The sequence below is a fragment of the Anser anser genome (assembly GCF_964211835.1).
Source record: "Anser anser genome assembly, chromosome: 2".
NCBI classification, from domain to species: domain Eukaryota; kingdom Metazoa; phylum Chordata; class Aves; order Anseriformes; family Anatidae; genus Anser; species Anser anser.
In genome coordinates this window covers 152092167-152117412 of record NC_139721.1, presented here as the reverse complement: position 1 = coordinate 152117412, position 25246 = coordinate 152092167, and the positions used below count along the sequence as shown (strand labels likewise).

At 38.8% G+C, this 25246-nt stretch overlaps 1 protein-coding gene across 6 annotated transcripts in view; it reads right to left on the bottom strand.

Moving 5' to 3' along the window:
• Positions 1-25246, bottom strand: part of DIP2C (disco interacting protein 2 homolog C) — a 318399-nt gene that overhangs the window by 29509 nt on the left and 263644 nt on the right. For 4 of the 6 annotated variants that reach the window (XM_083823675.1, XM_083823676.1, XM_083823678.1 and 1 more), the window contains 7 exons: positions 24309-24420; positions 24082-24191; positions 21118-21248; positions 11266-11434; positions 10158-10328; positions 3166-3195; positions 1414-1475 (listed from right to left, as the gene is read on the bottom strand). In XM_083823675.1, the coding sequence (XP_083679801.1) occupies positions 1414-1475; positions 3166-3195; positions 10158-10328; positions 11266-11434; positions 21118-21248; positions 24082-24191; positions 24309-24420 (785 nt within the window). The remainder of the gene's footprint in view (positions 1-1413; positions 1476-3165; positions 3196-10157; positions 10329-11265; positions 11435-21117; positions 21249-24081; positions 24192-24308; positions 24421-25246) is intronic. The other 2 variants (XM_083823677.1, XM_083823679.1) reach the window with 1 other exon arrangement.

Sequence of the window (25246 nt, the reverse complement as noted above, 5' to 3'; positions counted from 1 at the left end):
GTTGGTAATATAGTGTGTAAAAGGAAGAGAGAAATGGTGAGAGTGTCAAGTATCTTACAACTCCTTCCTTCCACCTGCCACACTCCGTGTCCTGTAAGAAGACGCCTATATTTGTATTTGACTTAACTATTCTATGTTCCCTTTATAGTTAATGGAAAGAAGCACACAATTTTGAGTCCATTTAATGTTTCCTTAAGCTGAAAACTTACACGAGAACAGGTAAATCACATCCTAAAACTTCCCATTTGCCTCTTCACTAAATGGGGTCTAGGCAGGTGGCTCTGAGCTAGATGTCTCTGCACGTGCAGGACAAATCCCTGTTCCTCTTCAGCCCCTCACTGTGACAGAGGAAAATATACGAAAGACTTGCTGAGCAGGTCCAAACTATAATAGACTGAAGGTCATGCTCATTTTAGAATTTATGTGTTGTCCAAAAAATATGAACCTGTTATGACTAGCATTTATGAAGTACTGGGAAATGCAGGGGGTAATGTGGGCAGAGGCCAGCACTACCTTGAGGTTGGTACCCTGCACACTGACCCAATCACTTTGATATAGCTAAAGTCAATATTTGCCTAAGGTGAACAAATTCTCTGCTGTTGAGCTTTTATGAAGGAGAGGGGAAAAAAAGACCAAAAAAGAGTAAGAAGCCCCATTTGGATAATGATTCTTTACGGCACCAGCAGTGGTGAACGCTGTCAACTAAATGTTCACCACTTCCAGAGTTAACAGAAAACTGTTTTGTTAAAAGAAAATTCTACAAAGAGACTACCTGCTAGCATTTTGACTACTGTATTGGAAAACTGAAACATGTGCATGGGTACTTTCTAAAATTACACATTAAATTACAAGTTTCCTTCCATCCAGAAGATTTCATATATCTCCTTACAAACACTACATGTAAATTTTAGTTGTTACTTGTTATATGACTATTTAACATTAAATATAAAACTAGAAAACATCCAATGTCAAAGAATGTGGTTGCTCACAATGGCCAAAAATCGATAATTCTTCACAGTCTTACAGCATTAAGAATTACAGCAAAATCTCCCCATCATCTCCTCGCTGGCCTTGCCCAACAAGGAGAAACACCTCTGTGAAGCCAACAGGCCCAACAGGACTCCATTCCTTAGGGACTGGCTAGGCCGTCCCACCAGAAACAAGCGTCACAAAAACCCTGAAAAGCTGGGAATCTTGTTAGTGAACAGACTTGCTGTGCCTGATGCTTCAGGTTTATCAATAGTAACATTATTTAATTAACCAACTAATAAAAATAACTACTTCTGCTTGCAGGTAGGAGTTATCACAAATTATTTATGAGGATTACAAAGGCTTTCAGGGTGAGGTGTGCTGACTTTTTTTTGCTAGAAACTCTTAAGTGCGTTTGTTATAGAAGAAAAAGGTGGTTCCAACCTGTCATGCCTCAGTGCCCTCATATCAACATAGACTGTGGTTGGATCCGGTCCAGATGTCCCCTGTAAACAACAACATCAGTTAATCAGAACTTGAAGGCTGGGAGGAGAAAAGAGATTTACCCCCCGAATAACTGAACATTCATTTCACTGCTAATTATACTAATCAAACGACAAGTTATATTTAAGCTGTTCATCAAACAAAGCTCAGCTTTACAGAGTCAGCTTTACAGAGCACCTGAAAACATACCTACCGTCAGGTACTTGTTACCTCGTGGTTGGTAAAACGCATCAAGCGGCCATACTATTTAACCAAACACATGTCAACAGAGGTTTTATTTGCTACAAAAGGCCAAGTATTCAGCACGTGGATACATACAAAAAATGTTAAACACATTTTGCCATATAAAGGAATGCAGAAACGGCAAGAGGAGACATAGTTTAATGGCAGAAGCACATGGTCAGGAATGTGAAGCATGGTTTACTGAGAATCTTCCACACATGCAACAGAGAATATATTTGAAGCTAAAGATATTAAAGGTAGCACGCATGACACGAACCAGTGTGGACTGAAGATCTATAAGCAATTATTCTGTTCCTTTTCGGTCTTCCACTGCATAATTTAAACCCTCGTTTTATGTCATAATATTTAGTTACTTGAATAATAGTAGGCTAATTCGAGTTTCCTTTTATGCAGAGATGATAGAGTCTTTTAGGCCTTTCCACCCACAGCTTTGCTGCAGTCTTGTAACCTGCTATGATTTTCCCTTATCCAAGACTTCAAACTCATCACTATACAACTTCATTGGAATTTTCAGTGCTGTAATCTAAGGCTCTTTTCTCTGCTGCATAGCTCACATCACTGCTAAACAGAAAGCTAGAAGAAAAGCACAACTTCATTTTTGAACACTGGAACTTTGGAAATTGTTTTTTTTTCTTTTTTTCCATCAGATAAATTCACCTAGCCCAGGTAGTGTACAAGTGCAGGAACTCCTTTATCAGTTATTTAGATCTTAATTATTTAAAACAGCAGACAGCATCAATTCCCAGTGATTTCGGTCCTGTTTGGGATATACTAGAGTACAATTCTTCACATTAAGTATGTCTGAGGCTAAATTTTGTGTTTCTGCAATGCTGGCCAGTAGCTCCATGATTCATTTAGCACTAAAAATTGTGAGAGAATTCAATGAATACATAATTTTGTATCTAAAGGGGAAAAGAGCTACCAGTACCGATTGATACTTACTGTACAGACACTGATAGTGACCCACCACCAGAGGAGAAAAAGAGTAATAGAGCTGCACATGCATGTTAGCCTCTTTAGCTTGTTATACACAATACAAGATACAATATCCTCTCTAGCTATTAACGACACGATTTTGAGTCTACTAGTAAACTCAGCAGTGTAACAGACTAGTGCTGAGCGGAGAGCTTATTTCAAATATATGCAATGTTAAAAACAAAAAACGAGAAAAAATTGTTTATCGTTAAAAAATAAAACTAAACTTGAATTGGTTTATAAAATAATGAAAATCAAAGACAATCACTATGGTATTTGTTATTTTCAGTGTGAATGGAAGAGTTACAACAGACAACTAATATTTGATGAAACCTGCATCCAGATAAAGCTATAATGGACTTGTATATAATTTCATAGGATCTGAAAATCCCCAAATCTCCAGACTCAATTTCTAGTCTGTCCCACTGTTGGAAGCTGATAGGTGGGTATTGAGGGAACATGAAAATCCCCTACCTGCTCGGCCAGCTTCCCCAGCCTGTGAGGCTATAGCAGCAGGAATAGCAGGGATGAGGGAGAGAAGGAAAGAAGGTAACACAAGACGAAAATAATAGTAAAAAATGGGAATGAAGGGTGGGAGAAAAAAAAAAGAGGAGAATGCAAAAAGCAGGGAGTAAAATAAAAAGAAAAACAATGTCAAATACAGGAATCTTACAAATTAACCATTATACCATTAAAGGTTAAAAAAAGTAAAAAATGAGGTGTCAACATTTTAGTAGAGCAACAGAAGAGACAGCTGTAGACTGCTAACCTTGGACAAACAGACTTAAATGGTTTTAGGACACTACAGACAATGTTGTTAGTGGAAAACATGTGTCTAGCATACTGATTTTTTATTTTTTTTTTTTTGTGTGAATAAGTCAGTAAACATTATGGCCCTGCTATTTTAATGCACATCCATTGAGACAGGGGTTCCAAGTCTGCCATTTCACTACTAGAAGTTTGTAAGCAATGTCCTGTAGAAACCATAAGTAAGCTCTCTTTTGGGAAAAAAGTAATTAGTATACAATGGAGAAAAGAGAATGATACTTACAACTTGTTTCATACAGATTAACCTGCTCCTAGAGTGAAATAAAATTAAGGCTTCTTCCACAATCTAATTACTATAAGACCATAACTAAATGGAGTAACTTCATAGTTCAGTAACTCTTCATTCTTAGTCTATTTTCTACTATAAACAATGTAATACTTATATAGAACAGTAAAATTAAAAACCAATAGAAACCCATCAGTTCTCCACCACGATCGATAATGTAGTGAAGAGACAAAACACAGTCATGACTAGTCGTAAGTTGCTACTGTCATGTTGAATTCCTAACCGCAGATGGTTGCTGCGGGACTTAACCCTACAACTTGCGAAAATAAGTAGCTCTGAGTGCACTGCCATTCCACATCCCGTTTGTTAAACTTCTGAATTCCAGCAAAGTTAAAAACTACAGGAAGCCGCCACAGCAGCATATAAAAATAGATATATTTTGGATGCGGGGGAAGATGAAGCTTTTTAAAATATAGGATGGATCTGCTTCTTACACTGCTACCCGAAAATAGAAATCTTACTAATAATCCAAGTTGAACACTGCAGTGTAACTGCAACAAAGCAGGGGAGTTGATGAAATTCATCAGTTATATAATTCATTGCTTGTGACTATTCTGCAGGTCCAGAGAGGTCTTCGAGTGTCTGAGCCTCGTACTGATTTTATCTAAAGCCTTAACAAACAGCAGTTGAGGTCTCAGCATTGTTTTAAAGAAGCAGGATCTTATCCAAGACCTGAGTGACTGACTCAATTTGTGCACATTTATTTTGTGAGACAGAGATGGAGCATATCTGTAACACTGGTAACAGGAAAACCACAACAGAACCTCTGTTGTGTCTGATACTTAGTAAGGACATGCTAGGCAGTGTTGAAGGAAATAAAATGGGCTAAAAAGCTTTTTCTGCCTGAAAACTCGTACATCATCAGTCATATCCTTTGGAATAAATAAATGTCTTGCCCACAGGATGCCACCAGGGAACCATCCAAGGCCGATGCCAATCTCTGCAACATGCCAGGCATTTATTCTCTGAGAAAACTTTGCAGGTCAAAACCGCACCAAGAACCACCATACCAATTAGGAGAGATGACAATGTGCCAGCACTCAGCCTGCACCTAATCTCCACTGCAGTTAAAGGCCCAGCTATGTGCTCTCCTCTCCTTCCCTCCCCAAAGTTAAAAACCAACTACCTGGCAAACAGAAGTCCGAAGAATTTAAAAATAACTGTTTAGCTTCATTTCATTTCATTTTGCTGTCTGGGCTTGTGGCCTCAATGTTTATACTTCTGAGACTACTCCTGCTCTAGTGATGCTCAGAGATAAGATTTTTTGATGTACACTTCCCAATCTCACATACGCAAGCACAGCAGCTGGAGCTGTGAAAAGAACTTCAGAGCATGACTCATAATAAAGGTGGGGGAACAGAATCTGATGGAGCTCACCCAGAGCTGCAGCACGGTGCTAAATGTGAATCATCCACAGAGTGCCTGTTGCACTCCTCTCATAGCAAGCTCTTACTACTTTTAATATGGAGGATCCTCAAAGAAGTGCAATCTATCACTAAGGATAAAGTAATGTTATCTTTAACCCCTAAATTAACTGACAAAGTTCCCTTTGCTAGACAGTGACGGAGGGATTCATTTCATATAATTTCAGTCATTAGAGAAGAAAGTGTGCAGTGTAAGGCAGGAAGTACCTCCTGATGGTGATGAATCCCAAGATGTGCACCTGAGATCGGCTGAATGACACTCTCCTTGGAACCATTTCTTTGTCTCTACTGCCTATAGATGGACAATAGATAACTAACTTTGTCCTAGTGTCTAACTTCAAGGCGAATTAAATGAAGCCAGATGAATCCTGCTCCCCTGCTCTAGCTTGCACATTTTCAGGGATAACTAAGGAAAATGAAACAAAGTTTATCCTCAACTGAAATTACGTAGCAGGTTGAATAAAATTCTACTATTTATTTCGAGTGTTTAAATGGAAATTAGCTAAAATCCTAGAAAACCATCTGTGCTGCTGTAAGAAAGGGGCTACTTTTCGTATCTATTTCTCTCTCTCTCTCTTGAGAATGCTAAGATGCTAGTTAATGAGAATTAGAATACGCTGGATGCAATCTTTTCATCTCAGAAATAGCTGGACAATTATCGGTGACTGTACTGTCATAAAAGGTCAGATATTAATGGTATTTAAGTCCCTAAAGATGGAGAAAATTATTTATTTTCAAAAGCATACCTCTAAAAATCTAGTCCAAAGAGATTACATCAAAAGACACATAGCACATTTGCTCTAAATTTGAGAGGAAATGAATACAAATGACAGTACATTAGTCTGTCAGTGATCCTAATCCTGAAATTATAATTCATTTGGTAGGCTAAGACTCTTTTGTACCAAAGAGATTATCATAATGATTTCCTTTTCAAAGTAATCTTTAATAAAAGGTCAAATTCTGCTGTGAAGTTGTATACACATACACACAGATACATCTCTTCTTCAAATAGGGGTGGAAAACAGTAAAAGCTTTTTGAAAAATCAGTGTACTTTCCCCTTGAAACACCTGAGCCTTAATTTAACCAAAAAAAAAAAAAAAAAGGAAGTTAAAAAGGTATCAAAAACCACATCCAATTTGCATTAGAGGCAGTCCATGGAGAAGAAATCCTGGACAGGCTTTTTGCTGGTACGGGGCCGCAGCTGAACAGTGAGATACGTTTAGAAAAGTGATAAGTAGGTATAAGATTTAGAATGACACTAGAATAGGCTGGATCACAGTTGTTGCTGTGAAAGATGGTGTCCCAGGAAACACACGCTAACCTCACAGACTATATAACTTGAAAGAAAAAATGGAAAGGCAGATGCTATTGACTCAAACATGTTTAGAAGTATTTTTATGCGATGTGAAGCATACAGAAATCATGAGCAATTTCTGGAACATACTGGAGACAATGTTAATTTAAGGAACATTGTTGACCAAGGATTAAAATTCATTCTGTTCCTCAGCCCAGAAAATGGAATAGCCCCCAAGCTACTGTGGAGTATCACTAGCCATAATCTTCCAGAACATTTGGAAAGAGCATTCAGTCTAATTCAGCATTCAGTCTTTGGCAGTGCCTACTACCAGATGCTTCAAAGGATGCAATCCTGTATCTTTCTTTATATTCTCTGTCAAAATGATATGTTTTATGGTAATGCTCATGAGCATTATTACATCTTTAGTTATATTTCAATCCCCTTTAGAACTTGCCAAACTACTCCTGGCTTAAAATGCTTCAAAAAAGCATTCTACTTGGAAGGGTAATGTTACCAAATATAGACTGTTCTGAAATGGCTTTTTTTTTTTTTTCCTTCTAGCCACACCATTCTTTAAATTACATATGGCTTTTAGTTTGTCCTGTGAACTGAAATGTAAAATCTTAGTACAAGTAAATGAAGCCTGACACTAAGCTATATGATCAGCCAGGCTGTTAATCACCTCGCACTAGGATTGAGTGCTGTTCTTAAATTCATAGCCAGTATTATCAATAATATTCCTTCAGAGAGTTATCCAATTTTACAGTTTGTTCCAATATGCTCCTCCCACCCTCTTTTTTTATTGCTGAGCATGACTTTATCTGGTGCGGAACATCCCCTGGGAATGTCCTAGCTGTGTCCCCTCCCAGCTTCTTGCACATCCCCAGCCTTTTTGCTGGGTGAGGGAGGTAGGCAGAGTGAGAAACGGAGAAAGCCTGCCTGCTGCACGGCACTGTTCAGCAATAGTGAGACCACTGGTGTATTATCAGCACTGTATTAGTCACAAATCCAAAGGACTGCGCCAAAAGTGTTGCTGTGAAGAAGTTAATTCCACCCCATCACTGGCAGACCAGTACAATATTATTTCCAGTGAGGCTTACTTGGAGCCCTGGGCATTGAATGTGGGTTAGTGTCATTCGCCTGATTCTATTACTTGTCCTGAAAAAATGATTTACCTCCTAGGTGAAGCAGCCACTACTTATGAACAGTCCAGACTCCTGCAAGTCTGAAAAGGAGACTTTCATTAGTGGCAAGCAAACTTCTGCCACTGATCTGTCCTTGTTATCTTCATCCTTGGTCCGTACATGAACCAGAAGCCAGTGGCAGGTCATGGTATTTTTCAGAAAAAGCTCCACCTCAGCTGGCCAGGGAAGCTGGTGGACCCCGTCCTGGTCTGTCCGAGAATTCAAAGCAGTTGGCCATGGATGTATGCCATCATTTCCCTCTTTCCCTCCTATGCTGGCATTTCAGAATGGCTAACGATACAGGAATGAATTAGAAAACTGTTGTTACCAAGTAACCAGCCCATCTTTCTCCTCTGATCTCCCTTTATACTTGAGGGAAAATGAGAGTCAACCACAGGCGTCCTTGCTGCCTGCAACACTCCTCCCAGTGAACTGTTTCAAGTTGCTTGGATTGCTGACTGGGAAAGCACACCAACCCACACCTGCTAACTGGCCTAAACTGGTACCTTCCAAATTATGTTGTCTCAGGTCAGAGTGCCTGATGATTTCCTAGATGTTTTCTGAGTTGTTCTCTCTGCCTTGCCACCATATAGCAGTCTAGATTTGGAGAAAGACACAAAGAGGCCTGTATCCTTGCAAGGAAACATTCAGTAGAAGAGAATTCAAAACTTGGGTCAGCATTTTTTATTCCAAACCCATGACAAAAACATGGGGAACATAGTGCTCTAGTCCACTGAAGTTTCTAAAAAGATCTAAAAGATGCATTTTTCTCTCAAGACTATTTCTCATTAGGGAAAAGATACATCTGTTTTAAAGGATCCAAGTGCTGCTTTTGAGACAACAGGAGACTTTCTTGAATTTTTATTCCTGGAGAATATTTATGGCAGCAACTACAAAATGTCAAACTATAGAATTCTATGTCTGGGACACAAAATGACTTTTAACCCTGCTCAACTGTGCCTTGTCATCTGTTTGATAATAATAATTAAAGTTACCGTGGGCCGAAGGGATATTGTGCTGACAATCAGAGAGAAAGCAAGTAGTCGTGGAGCTGTGTGATACCTTCTGTATTTATCTTCTGATAGCGTGCTAAACAACAAGGTGACTTTTAGCCAAGGCCTGATGAGAGCCATGATTCTTCAGTGATGTTGAACAGGGCAAGAGGGTAAGGCAGGCATAACACACAGACATACTTGTTCTGTGCTAAACCCATCACCTGTATTAGTCACATTTTTTTTGAATAAAATAAAAAATCTTTACATGGATGACAATCCAAATGCCTTATTTGTAGTGTCACTGAGAAGATCTGTTCTGGCTTCCACACCTAAGCAATTATGTAGGTCACATGCATAAGAAATTCCTTAATGTAACCCAAATGGGTATGGAACTTACCAGACTATGCAGTTGCCAGTGCAGAAGATTATTTCTGCATGATTTTAAAGGATTAATAAGTTGGAAATCATATTCTATCTGAGTAGGACACCTGTGGTAATATTATAGGGATAGTATGTAAGGTTCTGATACCAGATTTGGAAGGACGGGAAGAGATCAGGAGTCATAAAAATGAGAGACAGATCAGGAAAGAAGTCTTAAGATTCTTTATCTATTTATCAAAGACTAAGATTTGTATTATAATCATGAAAGAAATGAGATTCTTTATTCCAGATTAGAAAAACATACTAAAATAAAAAATGGCTGAGTCTAACACCACATGAATTTAAACTAGAAATAAGGCAGAAATAATTAAAAATTGAACACCTTATAAAAAGGGAAGTTTACTTTCATCACTTGGAGTCCTGAAAGATAAAATGATATGCTATAATTCAGCCTAAAACTATTTGCTTGGTGTAGCTATCACTGGGTGAAAACCTAGAGGCTATTCAGATCAGATAGTTACAGTGCTCCATCTGTCCTTAAAATCACGATTCAATAAAGATTCCTGGAGGTTAAATCCCATATTATCCCTGGGTACTTTCTTCTGATTAGTGGATCAAAACAGAATGAAAGATGCTGCAAAATAGTTTTTCATTTTAAGCAATAAATTGCATGCAGAAAAAAAAATATATAGTTAATAGTAAGGGCTGGAATTATTTTCTAAAGAGAAGGAATCAATTTTGTACCATATTAAAAGTAAGCACTTGCAAACTGGATTTTACCTTACATAATTCAATAATATTTTTGGAGTACAGAGTACACATTCTGCCACTACCATCCACTTTTCTGAATTACTGTATTCATGGGCAGGATAAATGCTATGAATGCAACATGAGAGGGATGAATAGTGTTCACTGACGAAGTAACAGAAGTTACTGCCTGTATATGCAAGAAGAACATTAAGTACTACATGCATTTTCTTAATATGCCTACAGCAAAGCTGCCAAAGGGAATACAATGAGTATTTCTTAGTGGAAACCATCTTCATTTGAGCCTAAGTTAAAAATCTTACCTGCAAACATATAGCCAGGTTAACTCTACAGCCAAGTGACGTGCTGACTGCCCGAGGATGGAGACCAAGGTCTTTAAATAATTTTGAAAATGACTGAGTAAGAGCTATCCGAGGTCGTTCTTCAGCCACTACTACACATGTCCGTACTCGTGAGAGGTCCAGTCCCCTTGCCTAAAAGGAAGATAAAATGTAACAAAGGCCACAAAAGGGCAGACTTAAAGAAAAAAGGTCAGTAGCATTTAACTGCAGGTATAACGATTCAAGACGGATAGAGGGTAAGGTGCCAGTATAATTTCAATCTTTCCTGGAAGCCGGATGGCCAGATGACAGTCTAATAGCTGTAGAAGAGCAGACATACTTGCTTGGCATTTCAGCAGGAGCATTTAGGAAGAGATGGGTATGCTCATTCCGAAGGGAGGCAATGCTATTTAGCAGTATTAATTCAGAATGCCACTGAATAACAGCAAACAGGAAGCATTGACTAGCCTTGGAAAAACTGATTAGGAAATTATTAACTGAGGATGGTAAGGACTGGAGACATCATAAAATGTTAGTATCCCAAGATCTAATTTATTTCAGTAGCATACTGGAAATTCTAGATGATTTCAGAAATGTAACTGGCTACCTGGCTTTTAATTCTGAGTTAAAAAAAAAAATATCCAACCACCCTCCTTCCCCTACAATGAGGAAAATCCAGTTAAAGCAATATGGTACTTCTCAGTATGTGATTATTTAACTATATGGATCAAAACCAAACTAGTACCTCATATAATCATGGAATTTATAAAACATAATATACAAATGTATGTCGTATATTGGGTATCTTGGACTTTCACACCTCTGTTTTCCATACGCCTACTAACACAGACTGTAACACAGATCAGAAAGCTTAGTTAAATAAAAGCATTTCCTTGATGTTTAAAAGCCTTGTGATCTGAAAGGGAATGATTGATATTAATATACAGCCTCTGGCAAGGAATAATATCAGTTCTGTGGAAGCTGCCCTTGCCCTCTGATGATTTTCTCAATGCATACATTTAGCATAACCACTCCGGGCAGAGAAGACCCAAACACTGTGCAGATTATGCAGAAGGACTGAATTACTTACCTTCAGTGACTCCGTTTGTGAACCCAGTCCCTTAGTACAAAGCTCCATGACTGAATACGAACAAAAAGTGTCTCTCACTTTGTACTGACTCACAGCAAGAAGCCACAGAGCAGGATTGGTCTCCAGTTCTGAGGGAGGAATCAAAATTGACTGGTGTCCTGAATAAACGCTGTAAAGATACAAGATTTGTTAACACATGCTAAATGCTTGTGCCTGCAGATGTTTACAAGCTATGTGGTACTAAAACATAAAGATTATCAAAATATGCACTGATCCATGGCAATGTCTTACAGTTCTCTACAGGTCCAGTAGTTTAACTTCAAGGGCCAAATTCTGCCTTTTGCTGTACATTTGGAATCTATGAGGATACAAAGAGGAATGCAGGCAGAACATGCTCCTGAAACACTACATTACTCAAAATGCCAGTGTGCTTTGCTGTTAGAACTTGACTGAAGAGAGCAAAATAGCTAGGTTATTGATGGTGCTAATAAACACTATTATAATATCAACAAAAATTATGTGTTGCTGACAAATAATTAAGATTGAGTAATTACCATTTTAAGATACCTTGATTAAAAGAGTTCTTGATTACTTAACATGGAAATAACCTCTCTCCTGCTGAGGCAAGCAAGCGGTTTGCAATCATTTTCAGGGATGTAAATCTGGCCCCACTTCAACAATACTTGGGGCTTTACATTTCTGCTGTGAAAGTTTTTTTTCAAAAACCAAATATCCTACATCTTTTGTTTATTGGATACCCAGGGAGCACAAGTATTGAGAAAGATACTCACTAGGGTCCCTGAAGGAAATAATTATGTCAGAGCTAATTCCTTGCTACCCAAGACTCTTCCCCCAGGGAAAATGTATTCCCAAACTGAGGTCTTTATTTCCTGTGGGTCCTATGTTGTTCACTCATCTCAGACAGCCAGATTTACCATCATTTTTACAGTCTCCATCAGATCTTAATCTGTGATTTGTAGATATTTCAGATCAGAACAGTCATAGCATAAACCTCCCAAATCACAGAAGTTCTGAAAAAGGACAATAAAGCCCCAGAGATTTATGATGCACAGGAGAGAAATTCATTTGTCAGTTGAAAAACTGAAATGCCAGCTTGCTAAAATAAAGCTGACGCTTTCACATTCAAGTGCCCTAGGTAAGACACCAAATGGATCTTTGTTTTCAGGAATGTGAGCATCTCCATAACATTTGATACTAGGAAGAAGAGAAGATACACACCTGGAAATTTTTGAAGATGTGCTGCTCACACAGTTTCCATCCTTGGTGAATGAGTGCCTCCTACCCCCCACAGCTGAGATCAGAGTGCTTGCAAAAGCTGTGCTATTCAGAACAACGTGCGTGTGACCTGTATATCTTTATGTGGTATGGTAAAGTCCAGCCACAAAGGCAGTTAATAAACCAAATAGTTTAGGTCTGCTTTGGAGTAGGAGCCAGAGGATGTCATGGAATATGTATGAAGTACAGTTCAAATAATTTCATTTATCATACGGTAAAATTTTATTTTGTCCACATTTGCTTGCCCACATTTACGCCACTCTTGGCGATTCATAAGCTGTGACTTGCCATGAAGAGATGTGTTCTCAGATGCAGTTAACATAACTACTATAGCACTCGATAGTCAAATGAAGCATTATGCTTTCATGTTGCTTTTATGGAATCAGAGTAAAGTATGGCTGAACCAGGAGTATGAGCTTCAAAAGAGTGTGAAAAGAGATGCTGGCAAAGCTACCAAAGCCTGAAAGGAGTACGTCCTGAGTTCAACTGACAGATCAAACCCAGCAAGGGAGTAGTAACAGATTTTACTATAAATATTACTTCACTCTTTCTTTCTCAGCCAGTTCCATTAAGTTTTTCAGATTCAGTATCAAACCCTTCCCCCATCCCTGAACTCTTCTAGTTGATGTGACCTCTATCAGGAGAAAAAAAATCTGCATAATAAGGAACAGGCTGCCAAGGGTCAAGTATGGGAGAATTATCAGATGATTCAGAACTGCATTAAGGTCCCTTAAGTGCCACTTATTCACCTGGACAGAACATCCCAAAATAAGAACAGAATCAGAACAAACTGTATCCCTGTACTGAAAAGTGCCCACACAAACTGCGGAGTACCAACGGAGGAAAACACTTGTTACCTGTAGTAGAGGAATGGAACATTGATTCCAAGTGCACTTTACCAGAAAATAGTCCAAAATTTGGGAATACAAATTCACAACAAAGACAAATCTTCCCTCCTCAGGAACACTAATAAGAGAGGGTGAACTGTCTCCCCCTCTTGACCAACTTAAGCTAAACAAGTAAGAAACGTATTTTTGCTCTCCCTCATGATCCCACCAAAAGCCATGCAGCAAAGCATGAGGGAGCCTGGATTTGGACGCAGAATAACCCCATCTTCTTGAGACTGAGGGAAACAAACACACTTATGATCAGACTAGGCAACAGCACACTTTTACCAGAAATTTCACTCTGATTAGATTTTTTTTTTCTGATTTATTAGATAAATGAAGATACTGCTAGTACCTTTTCTGAGTTTTATAATCCCTCAGAAATACTGAGAAGTTTAGAACCGAAATGCAGAGCAGCAGGAAATACGGAGCAGGAAGGAAACTTTGTATTGTGCAGAACCTCAGATGTGTGCTGTTCTTGCCTACAGTACATAAACCTAAAGAATGAATACCATGCCTGGAAATTTGATTACCAACACAGCCTTTGCCTACGTAGCTGTGGTCTAATAAGCCATGTGCATCATCTGATTTGCTAGAGTAGTTGGTGGAGCTAGGAAAGGAACTACAAAGACACATTTCTGGGGGGAATGTGCCAGTGCCACAGCTGAACTGGTTAATGTAGCACCTGGCCACCATGATGTCAGCCACGACTTGGCTCACCTTCCTGAATTAATCTCAGAAACATTGAGCAGGTTTTGTGAATCACTCCAAGCAGCAAAACATTCCTGGAAGCCTCATATCCTTGTGCATGTTCAGACTTTATGCTTCTACATTAACCCCACAGAAGCTGTATGTCACCAATGCTTCTGTGGAGAGAAGCTGAGAAATAAAAGATACTCCCTTGTATGGCTGGTTGAAATGCTTCTACCACTCTGGTGATTTCAAATCACTGTGAAATGTTACAGGGTGTTGGCTTAGCATGAAAACAACAATTGAGCAGAGTGCTTGAACAGACTGCAGTTGTGGAAGTATGCTTTGGAGGATGCTGGATAAAGCTGTATATGGTCCCAAACGTATAGAAACTTGTGTCAGCTTTGCCTCTGGTACATCTAGATATGGGACATTCTAGGTATGGTAGAGTTAATCCTGAAAATGAGGAACTCCAGGTAAATAGTACTATCTCACCTTCATGAAAGAAGACAGTCTTCAAGAGATGGTTAGCTTTGCTAGTCTCATACTGGAAAACAACACAATTGTGGTGAACACTGGCATCAGGGTGATCATGTGGGATATTAAGAAAAGTTGGATGTTTAAATATAAATTCTGGAAGCTAAAATTACCATTCTGAAATTGAAACAGTACATAATGTATTGGAGTCAGAGCAATTTTAAAATTTAGTTATGTAAATATTGGGAAGAAACTGAAACAAGACCCTTTCTTCCACTTCTGTAGAAATCTGTTGCCACAAAAGTGACTTTCCCCTGATACAAGCCTTATAACAGCAGTAGACACAGTGTAGAACTGCAGAGACTGACAGTCCTGGACATCTCTGTCATGTTTAGGAATAGGCAAAAAAGAAGACAAAAAAGGAGACTGACTTCAGAGCACCCCTGCACCTGTATCCGGGCATTTTTACATTTGTAAAAATGACTTTTGGGATGCAAATGCAGAGTGAAATGCTGAAGTAGCTGAGGTAGGAGACCCCCGGTTAGAAATTATGTCTTCCTTCAGAGGACTGAAAAGCAATCTGGGGGAGAAGTATTCAGGTGATGGACAAAGCCTTGGATTTTGGCAGTAAGTGAAAAGCCCTGTCTGCCTGCACTGAGCAAGGGCTGCCCAAGGACAGGAATACTCCAGGTAAACACACCAGAATGTATTTTGGTACGACGGTGCCATCTGATCACAGCTCTGGTTCCACCGCCTGGCAGGCTGTTCTGGCAGCATACGGCGATGCCTGGAAGGACATCTTGGCAATTAACTGTTCCACTGAATCAAAGATTTACCCCATGTCGTGCTAAGGCAGATTAACAATAAACTCTGAGGTTTTATTATAGTTCCAGAAATTTTAGCAGAGCAATAAATGCTGACAAACGGCAACTGCAATTTGGAATTGCATTCTGGCAGGCTGTTAACACGCTGCTGCCCTCACTTCTGGTGTCCTTCTGAGATGGTATTAGCTGCTTTTCTACTTAGCTGCTGGAGGCAGGTAGCTACTGCCGGGTCTTATAAGTATACTCATCTAGTTTCTGCATTTCTACAGGTGATATTTTGCTCTTGGTGATGAGGGACAGCTATGGGTACTTGGCATTTGGTTAGGCCCCAGATAATTGAGTTGTTTTGCACATAATTCAAAGTCTGTGAAGGGAGTCAGCAGGCCAAGGGAATCTCAACAGGGCCAAGCAAAAGCCTTCGCAATCATCTGGACCAGAGCTGGTAGAAAGGACAAAAGAGGACATAGGGGAGACTGCTTGGACATATGTCTCACGTAAACATCACAGGACTTGGGCCAAAATGAATCTTCAGTTATCCTGAAGACCCATTACATGCACTAAAAGGGGACTTTTGGAGAACAATGAAGATGAAAAAGAGCGTTCCTAACCTGGCATACTATGAGCACTGCTGCACATGGTGAGCAGATAATCTATCAGTACTGGAGACGCAGAAGTATCTCACAAAGAAGTTCAACCAAGAGCCAATGTAGAGAGCAAAAGGGAACACTGCGTAGAGCATGCAGGTCTTCCAAGAAAGGAAAAGACATCAACCATAAATTTTGATAGGCTTCTAATGCTGAGAACAGATCCAGACTTTGCAACTTCCATATCAGAGTACTGGGTGCCAATGAGAGTGGTGCCATAACCCAGGACCCTGCTTTAACTCGAGCTCTGGTGTAGGTACTCTAATCAGACAAGCGTATGCCTTTGGTTAATGCCGAAATGCCAGTACTGCCTGCTGGGACCATGCTGTTCGCCCTGAATGACAGCTAGATGTAACTCGAACTTCTAGCTACTGTCATTTCTTCAAAAGGCTTTAACCTCCCCCTTTCAGAGAAATGTTTTATCAAACTCTAACCTTGTAAGGGATGGTTTTTAACATGGCTCTAGATTGCTATTGGGCATTTCTGAACTGGTGTGTAACATCCCTGGAAGTGTGTTGCTGACTGCTCCTGAGCATCCTACACAGCAGCATCAGGAGTGGAAATCATATAAGGTCACTTGAAACAATTTGGGGTGCTTAGCATCATTCCAACACGAAGACCCTTTATCCAAAAACTTCAAAGCAGGCAACCAAATCAAGGAAGCAAGTTTTAAAATTTTGGACACTGTTTTGATTTTGTTTTGGGAAAAAAAAAGAAAAAAAAAAGAAAAAAGAGAGAGAGACAGCAATCTTGCTCTGAACTAATGGAGTTTTCTACAGACCTTTTCTGATGCCCTAAGACCTTGCCTAACTCCCCCAAAAGTCTGCAAACAGAACTTACAATTTGAGATTAATTGGATATTATAGACAGCAATGTCACTTCTATTGGTATTGGCATTCAAGTCCTCCTAAGGTAGGCAAAGGTTAAATATTTCCAGCCTGTTAGTGCCTTCAGTCAGCTACAGAGTCAGCGGAGTTAATCTGTTGTATTCACATATTGAGGTAACTCAGGGCTTTCGGTTGCCCTTGAACCTTCTAGACTGAAGGTTCAACAGACCTATTGCAAAGTGGAGAAAATGCAAATTGCCTCTTCCACAAATTGCTACTGGCCATGGGAAATTGGCATGTTTTTTGTGTGCAGCACTGCTACATTCTGCCTGAACCACTTGTGCACTGTGCAAAAGATACAAGAGAGCTGGCTATGTCCGTATCTTGCATTTCCCATGCCAGAATTATTCTTTTCTGACGTGGCATTTGATCTTCTTTATGTAGCCCTGCCTTTAATTTGCTACAGGTGGGCTAGAAATTGGGTGAAGTGCTCATGCCTGGCAGGTATCTTCAAGTCAACCTAACAGTAATTAATGATTCTAGCACAGTACATTTTTGTAAACTGCAACTGTCATGCTAATGCTGCGATTCCTTCCATATATCTTGCACAACTCCACCCACTTGCTTAACAAGACACCCCATGGTCTCCTGCTGTAGAAGCTACCCACCAGCACCACTGGGTGCTTGTGGCTACAGAACAGAGACAGCCGAAGTGGAACAGGAGGAAGCCACTTCATCACACCTTACCTGGAAAGCCTTCCTAGGACAATTACACAGCATTCACCATATTTATTAGGTGGCCACTGGGCACTGGAAAAATCTAGTTTCTCTGGTCCAGTTTGAGTCTTACTGACTTGCACCATTTTAATCACAGCTTCTGAGAATTACTAAAATATAATTTAAATCATCGATTTTGTTAACTTTAATTTCTACAAGGACAATTTTATCTTTCAATGGTAGAAGCAGAACTATAATATGGATAAAATGGAGGGAAAATTCTTAGTGTACTGCATCACTTAGCAACTATCAATTAAGAAAATCCTCATTAATGAAATGTAGAACTTTCTATTCTGCCCCACAGTGATCGGCATTAAGACAGGGCCGTCTTAATTTCAGGAAGCATTTTTGAACAGTGGGATTTAGCATCATTTGTTTTTAAACTGGAGGACACTTTCAACTTGCCTTTTTTTTTTTTTTAAAGATCATGATGCGCTTTAAAATGTAATGCGATGCAAGGTAGAACACTGATCACCCTCTCATTATTAAAGAGAAAAATGCAAAAATACATTTTTATTGAGCAATCAGTAGCAAACTGTTACAATTAAGAAGTTTGGATTTATAAACTCACATGGGGCTGATGACTGCTGCCACACCAAGGATGTGCTGTTCTATGACAAAGGTTCCAAGGAAACCCTGCTGGAGCATGCAGCCAGTTTAGAGGGAATGTGATAAATCCATTTTTTTTTCATGTATTGCTCTGCTTTGCAAGGTTTCTTTTCTTTATTATTTTATACCCTTTAGGCCATAAAATAATAAGTGAATTAAATAATAATAATAAAAAAAACCTTTGCAAAACTATGCAATATATTCCAGACTTACCAAAGGTCTGGCTCCATGCTCTAGCAGCTTTCCTAAGTAGTTTGACCTCATAGATTGGTGCATTCTGGGGCACCACAGTGGAGCAGGCCAGAACAATGTTTAAGCACCTACAATGGGGATAAAAAGTTAGTTTTTCTTCCATTGCTCACTCAATGCCTCCTTTAGTCTAGTTAATAAAGGGATTCAAACGTACTTGTTATTTTAACTGCACTTCTGTACAGGGGCTTGCTTTCTCTTCCTGCTGGGTTCCTAAAACAAAGACTTCCTATTTAACTCTCAAAACCCTACAGCTGATAAAAATTTGAAGATCTAACTTCATTTCCATGTGCCATTAGAAGTATTAATTTGGCTAATGGGGCTGGTGACAGACAACCCTATCTTTCTAGCAGAATCCTCTGAGGTAGAATCTGGGCTGAAAAATGTTGGGAAGTATTTTGGCATGCTAAACTACAAAGAGTAAAATGCAAAGTTGCAAAGTTTTAAAGATTCTAATAACCTCCAGGATGTATTTTTTGCTATTACAGAACACATCAAATACTCCTCATTTCTAAAATAGTAATGAAATGGAAATGAAGTTTGTAAGTGGAATTAATGAAGCTGTTATCTGATGTCAGCTCTCTCTAAATGGCAGTTGCAATTCAAGCAGCCTGCAATCTTCCTGGTTTTATAGGGACAGATATCAGTGACAAAGAAGAGATTGACACAATGGCTCACAAGATTAGAGTTGTTGTCCTGATCTCAGTTCCTTCAGCTCCGTCTTTCTCCTTCTTTTCTTTGAAAATGGTATAAAATTTTCTACTTTATAGAGGTGTACAGACTGATTCTTTCTCCCAGTGGTCTGCTGCCTTGTTCAATTGCCAGTCATAAACAATCTTCTGCAACAGGCTGAACATTATCAGTATTGGGAAGGATCTAAGGGCAGCAAATGCCTACTTGTTCCAAATATTATTTTGGAATAAATAAAAAATTGTTAATCTGGGAGACTCATGGGCACCACAAAATACCTGTTTTTTGGACGTGTCAAAATTTATCTCTATTCTGTGCATCTATAATGATCTTACATAGAAGTTATTCTTGTATGCCCCATGTTCTACACTACCTGATACAGAAATAAACTCCTTAACTGAATTTTCCCACAGTTCTCTACAGTCCTTCCCTGGTCTTACCTCGCTGAATATATCACAGCAGATTTAGCTTAGACAATGAATTTGACTACCCACCAGAGCACAGGCTGAACAGTGTTGACACATAACTCTATATAATAAATATGCAGATGACTTAAAAATATCAATATTTAAAAAAATTACGGAGTGGTTTAATTAAAATTTCAACATTGCTGAAATGTTTTCTGAGTTTTATAGAACTAAGACATTGAAATAACACTTTCAAAACAAAAAAAAATAATATTAGGGCAAGCACAACTGAAATAGAGAAATATTGATCATGAATGAATAGGATAATACTGTTAATCTTTGGCCCATTTCATATTTAATAACAAATATTTTAAAAGGTAAGGGCAACAACAGGCCAATAGAACGCTTTTAAATGAACAGTACTTGCTGAATACAAATTGCTGCAACAGTTTTTCTATAATGTTTCCTTCATGTATTTACTAAATTGGTAAAATGCTTATCCAGAGCTGCAGCATCTTTATTGCCCCTGGCTTATCTTAATTTCAGTAACTAAAACCAGCACTACTGCTAATACCAAAGGGCTTTCCATAGAGAGAGTACAGATGCTGGACTACTCTGACTCTAATATGTCTTCATAAAAATGTGCTCCATTAACTTTCCCATAGCTCTTCCCCTTTGCCTCTACATCAACCCAGCTATCTTAAAAAGAAAAAATCAGAAGAATAAGCACCAAAAAAAAAAAATAATCGATGGAACTGCTTTCAGTGTTGAACTGTAACTTCCCTGGAGTATAGAGATTGACAGAATTGTTAAATTTCTAAACTTCCTATTAATAAAAAAAAAGCTGATTCACATTTCACTAGAAATGTTTGTGGTTTTTTTTGTAGTTGGTGTTTTTTTTCCTGATAGCTTAGCTACTGCCAGAGAAGTATCCTTCTGTAACAAAACATACTTCCATGTCTGCAAAAATCACATCCATATGTCCTGCAAATGAGAAAGTCCCCAATATCCACTTGTACTTTCAGATTAAAGAATAAAAAAGAGGAAACCAGGAAACCACTTCCTCAAAGTAATCTTGGTAAAGTGCTGCCTTCATCAAATAAAACTAGCCAGACTCTGCAGATACAGCAGTGAAACTGCAGAAGTTAATGAACAGCCATGCTGACGCTCTGCACTCATAAGCCTTAAATACCTATGGCCATGTTTCGAGCAACCTGGTCTAGTGGAAGGTGTCCCTGCCCATGGCAGGGGGGTTGGAATTAGATGGTCTTTAAGGTCCCTTCCAATCCAAACTATTCTATGAGTCTATATCCCACTCAAAGCAAGTGTACTCTCCATACAGCATTCTCCGTATAGCTTCTGGCAATACCAATTGCCTGTGTTAGTCCCGGAGGTTCTACCTGTTACTCCCATCCTGTTTGTTGTGGTGTAGTACAATGGAAGTGATATTTTAAAATGCTGAGGAGAAACCTCACCTGCAGAGGCACCAGAGGACAAACCCAAGTCCACAGTACGGGTCCAGACAGATAGCGACTTCTCTGGAGGGATAAAGCTCACACTGCAGCTTAATAGAACGACAAAAGGCACTAGTGGCTGCATGAGACATCTGAAAGACAACAGCAAAGTAATTAAAATGATCAACTATGTCATTCTGAAGGCTCATTCCCAAACTGCGCCAAGTGTTTAAATCAGTTACAGGATAAGAAAACAAATAAATATTGACTTTGTGCTCAGTGTAAATACACATGTAATTTATAGTAAGGAAACACAATTTTCCTTCAAGAGGGCATCCAAATAGCCGTGAAAGGGAAGGGGAGACATAAAGAATGATAAGTTTGAAGTGATTTAGGGAGAAATCTGTGAGTGTTTTAAAGACGTGCTCCAAGCTGTATGTGAAGCTAACGATAATGAGCTAAACTTTCTGGAAGAACAAAGGAATGAATGACTGCAGGATATGAATCTAATTTGAAGTAGTTTGTTGATCTTCAGTAACATATTTCAAAGTACATACTACTTTATATAATAAAGAAAGAAAATTATCAATATACTTTTTAAATTAGAGAGGATTTTGTGTGCAAAATGGTACTAAGGACCTAATCATTCAGCCACAGGGATCCCCAATAAACTTTGTAAACATGCTGAAAATGTCTTTATGTTAACCAGCTCCTAGCTGAGAAACATTTGTTTTTTGTTTTTGTTTTTTAAATCTTGGTAAGGAAGCTCTCAGAGATAAAACCAGAAGAAAGTAGAAACAAAAAAGAAATGATCAAAAAGATGCTTTTCCCATTTTTTTAAGTCATTTTAAATCTTCTTACTGACAACATGTAAATACAGCTGTGTCAGGATGTTTCCCACAAACTCACCCATCCTGACTTAGAAGTTCTAACTACAGTGGGAACACAATTACTTCTTTTAATGTGTCCTCTCTGCTAATAACAAGAAAGATACCTGTATTAGAAAGACAGCCTGAGTAGGACTTAACTCATCTAACCTCTGCTCTCTGCCACATATTGGCCTTCTTGCCTTAAATATGATTAAATAAATATGATTGCCTTAAATACGATTATAGTTAGTGGAAGGGAATAAGCACCTGACGTAACATTTATTTGATCCTCAGTAAACAGGATAGAGCTCTAGAAGTGATTTTTTCTCCACTATGGATTCCATAACCAAAGCTGAACGTGTTCCAAGTGATGCATAAAGACCAGCTCAAAACAGGTGTCCGCACTATGAAAGTCTTCAGTTTGAAGAGACTAATTCTTCTCTAGCTGAATCAAGACCATTTTTTGTCATACTGGATTACTGAACTCTGCTGGACAAGAACCAGTGTTATTATGTGAATTTTGACACCTTACTGGGTTCAAGCTAGTGAGAAAGTTGAGAGTTAACCTAAGTGTAGTTTACTACTTCTGAAGTGTCTATGAAACATTTATCAACTTTTCAGAAGCCATGTAAGTTGTTTAGCCATTGTTTTTAATCGATCACTGCTGCATTATGACAAGCCTTGTGGCCTCTGATGATCCATTTGCAGTAATTAATCACTACTGGTGATCTAGTAGATGGCACTATCTACATTGACCTGCTGAGATAGTGATCTGGAGGCTTTGTGACCCAGATACCTGAAGCTAATTAAGAATTCCATTAGTGATTTATCTGGATTTCCCTTTAGCCACATTAAGTAAAGGTTCTTTGCCTTGCCCTGGCTTTGACTATCTTTGAAGCTCTCCAAGTACTAACTTTGCATAATTAGTAGTCATTTCTACAAGTCTGATAAGGTAGAATTCAGACCTGATTTAATATGGATGAGCGTGTCTCAATCATTTAAGGTTTCCTGTAGAGGAAATGAGGACTCATTCAACATTCACCCCATTCAAAAATAGATGTTTCAAACAAGCCAGAAGAATTACACCCTAAAAGTCTCTGCTTCTCTCTGTTGGTTATTGAGGAGCACTCTGACTAGTCCACATCTAGTAGGCATGTAGCTCATCATCTCAAGTTAGATGATATGTGTCTCCTAGGAGTGTCTGATTGGCAATCATAAGCCAGCCCAGTCATTCAGCTATTAGCCTTGGGCAGGTCATTTCACCATGTTGCGGATCAAGTTCTCCATCTGAGAACTGGGTAAATAATACTTTCTTTGTTTATAAAGTATGCTAACAGTTTCTGAAAATAGATGGATGATGCCAAAGAGGATGAGGAATTCAATATAAACTGTGAGTGCGATACTTCGGGAAAATTGCTGAAGTCTTTGGATATTCAACGGGTAAGAGCAAGGAAGTAATAGGTAAGAATAAGAGGGTGATTTTACCTCTGCCTGTGCATTGCTGAAAGCACCACTGGAATAATAAGTGTGTTATGAGCTAGAAAAATCATCTTTGATAAACTGTGGCTAGAGTGTTGGAGTAAAGGCCAGAATAGAGATTTAAAGAGCTCAACAAACCTAAGCTTATCAAACAAATCTATGAAGAAACATTTTGCTGATTACATTAGTATTGTACCAGGTAAATATACCAGAAACATTAGCAGTTCCCTTAATCACATGAAGAAGAGAATATTGAAAACCAATGGCGAGCAGCTGAGCTGCAATGAGGAGCAAACAATAAATGGGCACTGGGACAGGTAGAAAAGGATTAACCAAGTCTCATTTCCTTCATAAAATGGAAAGAATAGATGCTTCTTTGAAAAGAATGCCCCAGGCAGACAAGTTACTAGGCTATCTGTGTGTATATCAGAGGAGGAGAGAGGCTAAACTCACTGCACTCAGGACACCGGTACGGAATAGCTTATTTAATGTTAATGCAATCAAATAATGACTGCAAGGGAAGTAGCAATTCAATTTCTACTAGCAAAAATCGATAGAATTTACAAATAAAGAGCAATGCACCACCTGCCAGCTAGGCGTGAGAGCAGGAATGACAACTTTAGCAAGAAGCCCCTACCTTTACCCCCGCTAGCATTCCAGTTGTGGAGACACTGAAGTCTAGGTAAGCAAGTGTTTCAGGGTTAGAAGGTTTGTAGATCTGTGCAGGCCGCTTCTTTGGCAAGTCGTCTAGTGAAAATAAAGAAAGAACACGGGAATATTACTCCAGTGACAGATAGACCTCCGAATGCTTGACAAACACAATAACAAATGAAGACAAAACAATCCCCTGGCCTTGGTATTTACCTGTATCTAGTACTGGAGGCCACGTTCTGACATCCACTGCTGCTGCTGCCTCTCTCGACCGTAACAATTTACATATTAATTGTGTAGTCATTAAGCAGGCAGAGCGGCTCACCTAGGAATTCAACAAACAAATAACACAATGGGATACTGATTAATTCTCCTGTGAAAATGAGCAAGACCATGGTTTGCTTTACGCCAGAACAGGACACAGGTAAATTAGTCTTATGTTTTCTAATCAGGAGGTGAAAAGATCCATGAAAAATTCAGCTCACAAAGCAGACAAAGTCATGTGAGTTTTACAAATTACATGAAAACTGCACTTCGAGTAGAGTGTTGTAATGAAACTAAAGGCACGTCAGCAGTGGGAATATGACTTTTCCAACACATTGTATCACTTATCAACCCAGGATGCCAGTACAGAAGACAGTGACCAGAACATTTCCTATGTGATGGTACTATATCCTGGTTTATAAATAATTCTTTAACATAAACCAAAACCCAGCCTGACACTTACTTGAGCAATTTTACTAACTTAAGCCAATTTTATGTTAGCCATATATTCCTGATTCTTGTGCTTAGTGATAAAGCCTTGGGAACTCGTCTGTTATTGTCTAAAGCAACTCTAGACCAAAAATTGTGCAAGTGACACTAAGAAATGAAATGGTGAATATACTGCAACTGCCATCTGTGCTGATGATGCATGCTCAAGGTATTCTCCTTAGATTTGCTATTTAAAAAAAATATGTAAGTAGCAACTACAACAATATTTTTACTGATTATAAAAACTTACATATTTAAGGAAATTTTCAGACAAACATGGACACTATTAATCACTGAAGATAGTACAGAGGAAAAGCTGAAAAGGCGGCACCATTTTTATTTGCTGTGAAGTCTGAGAATCTGTTTACAGAAATATTGCTAACAATACTTTTTTTTCT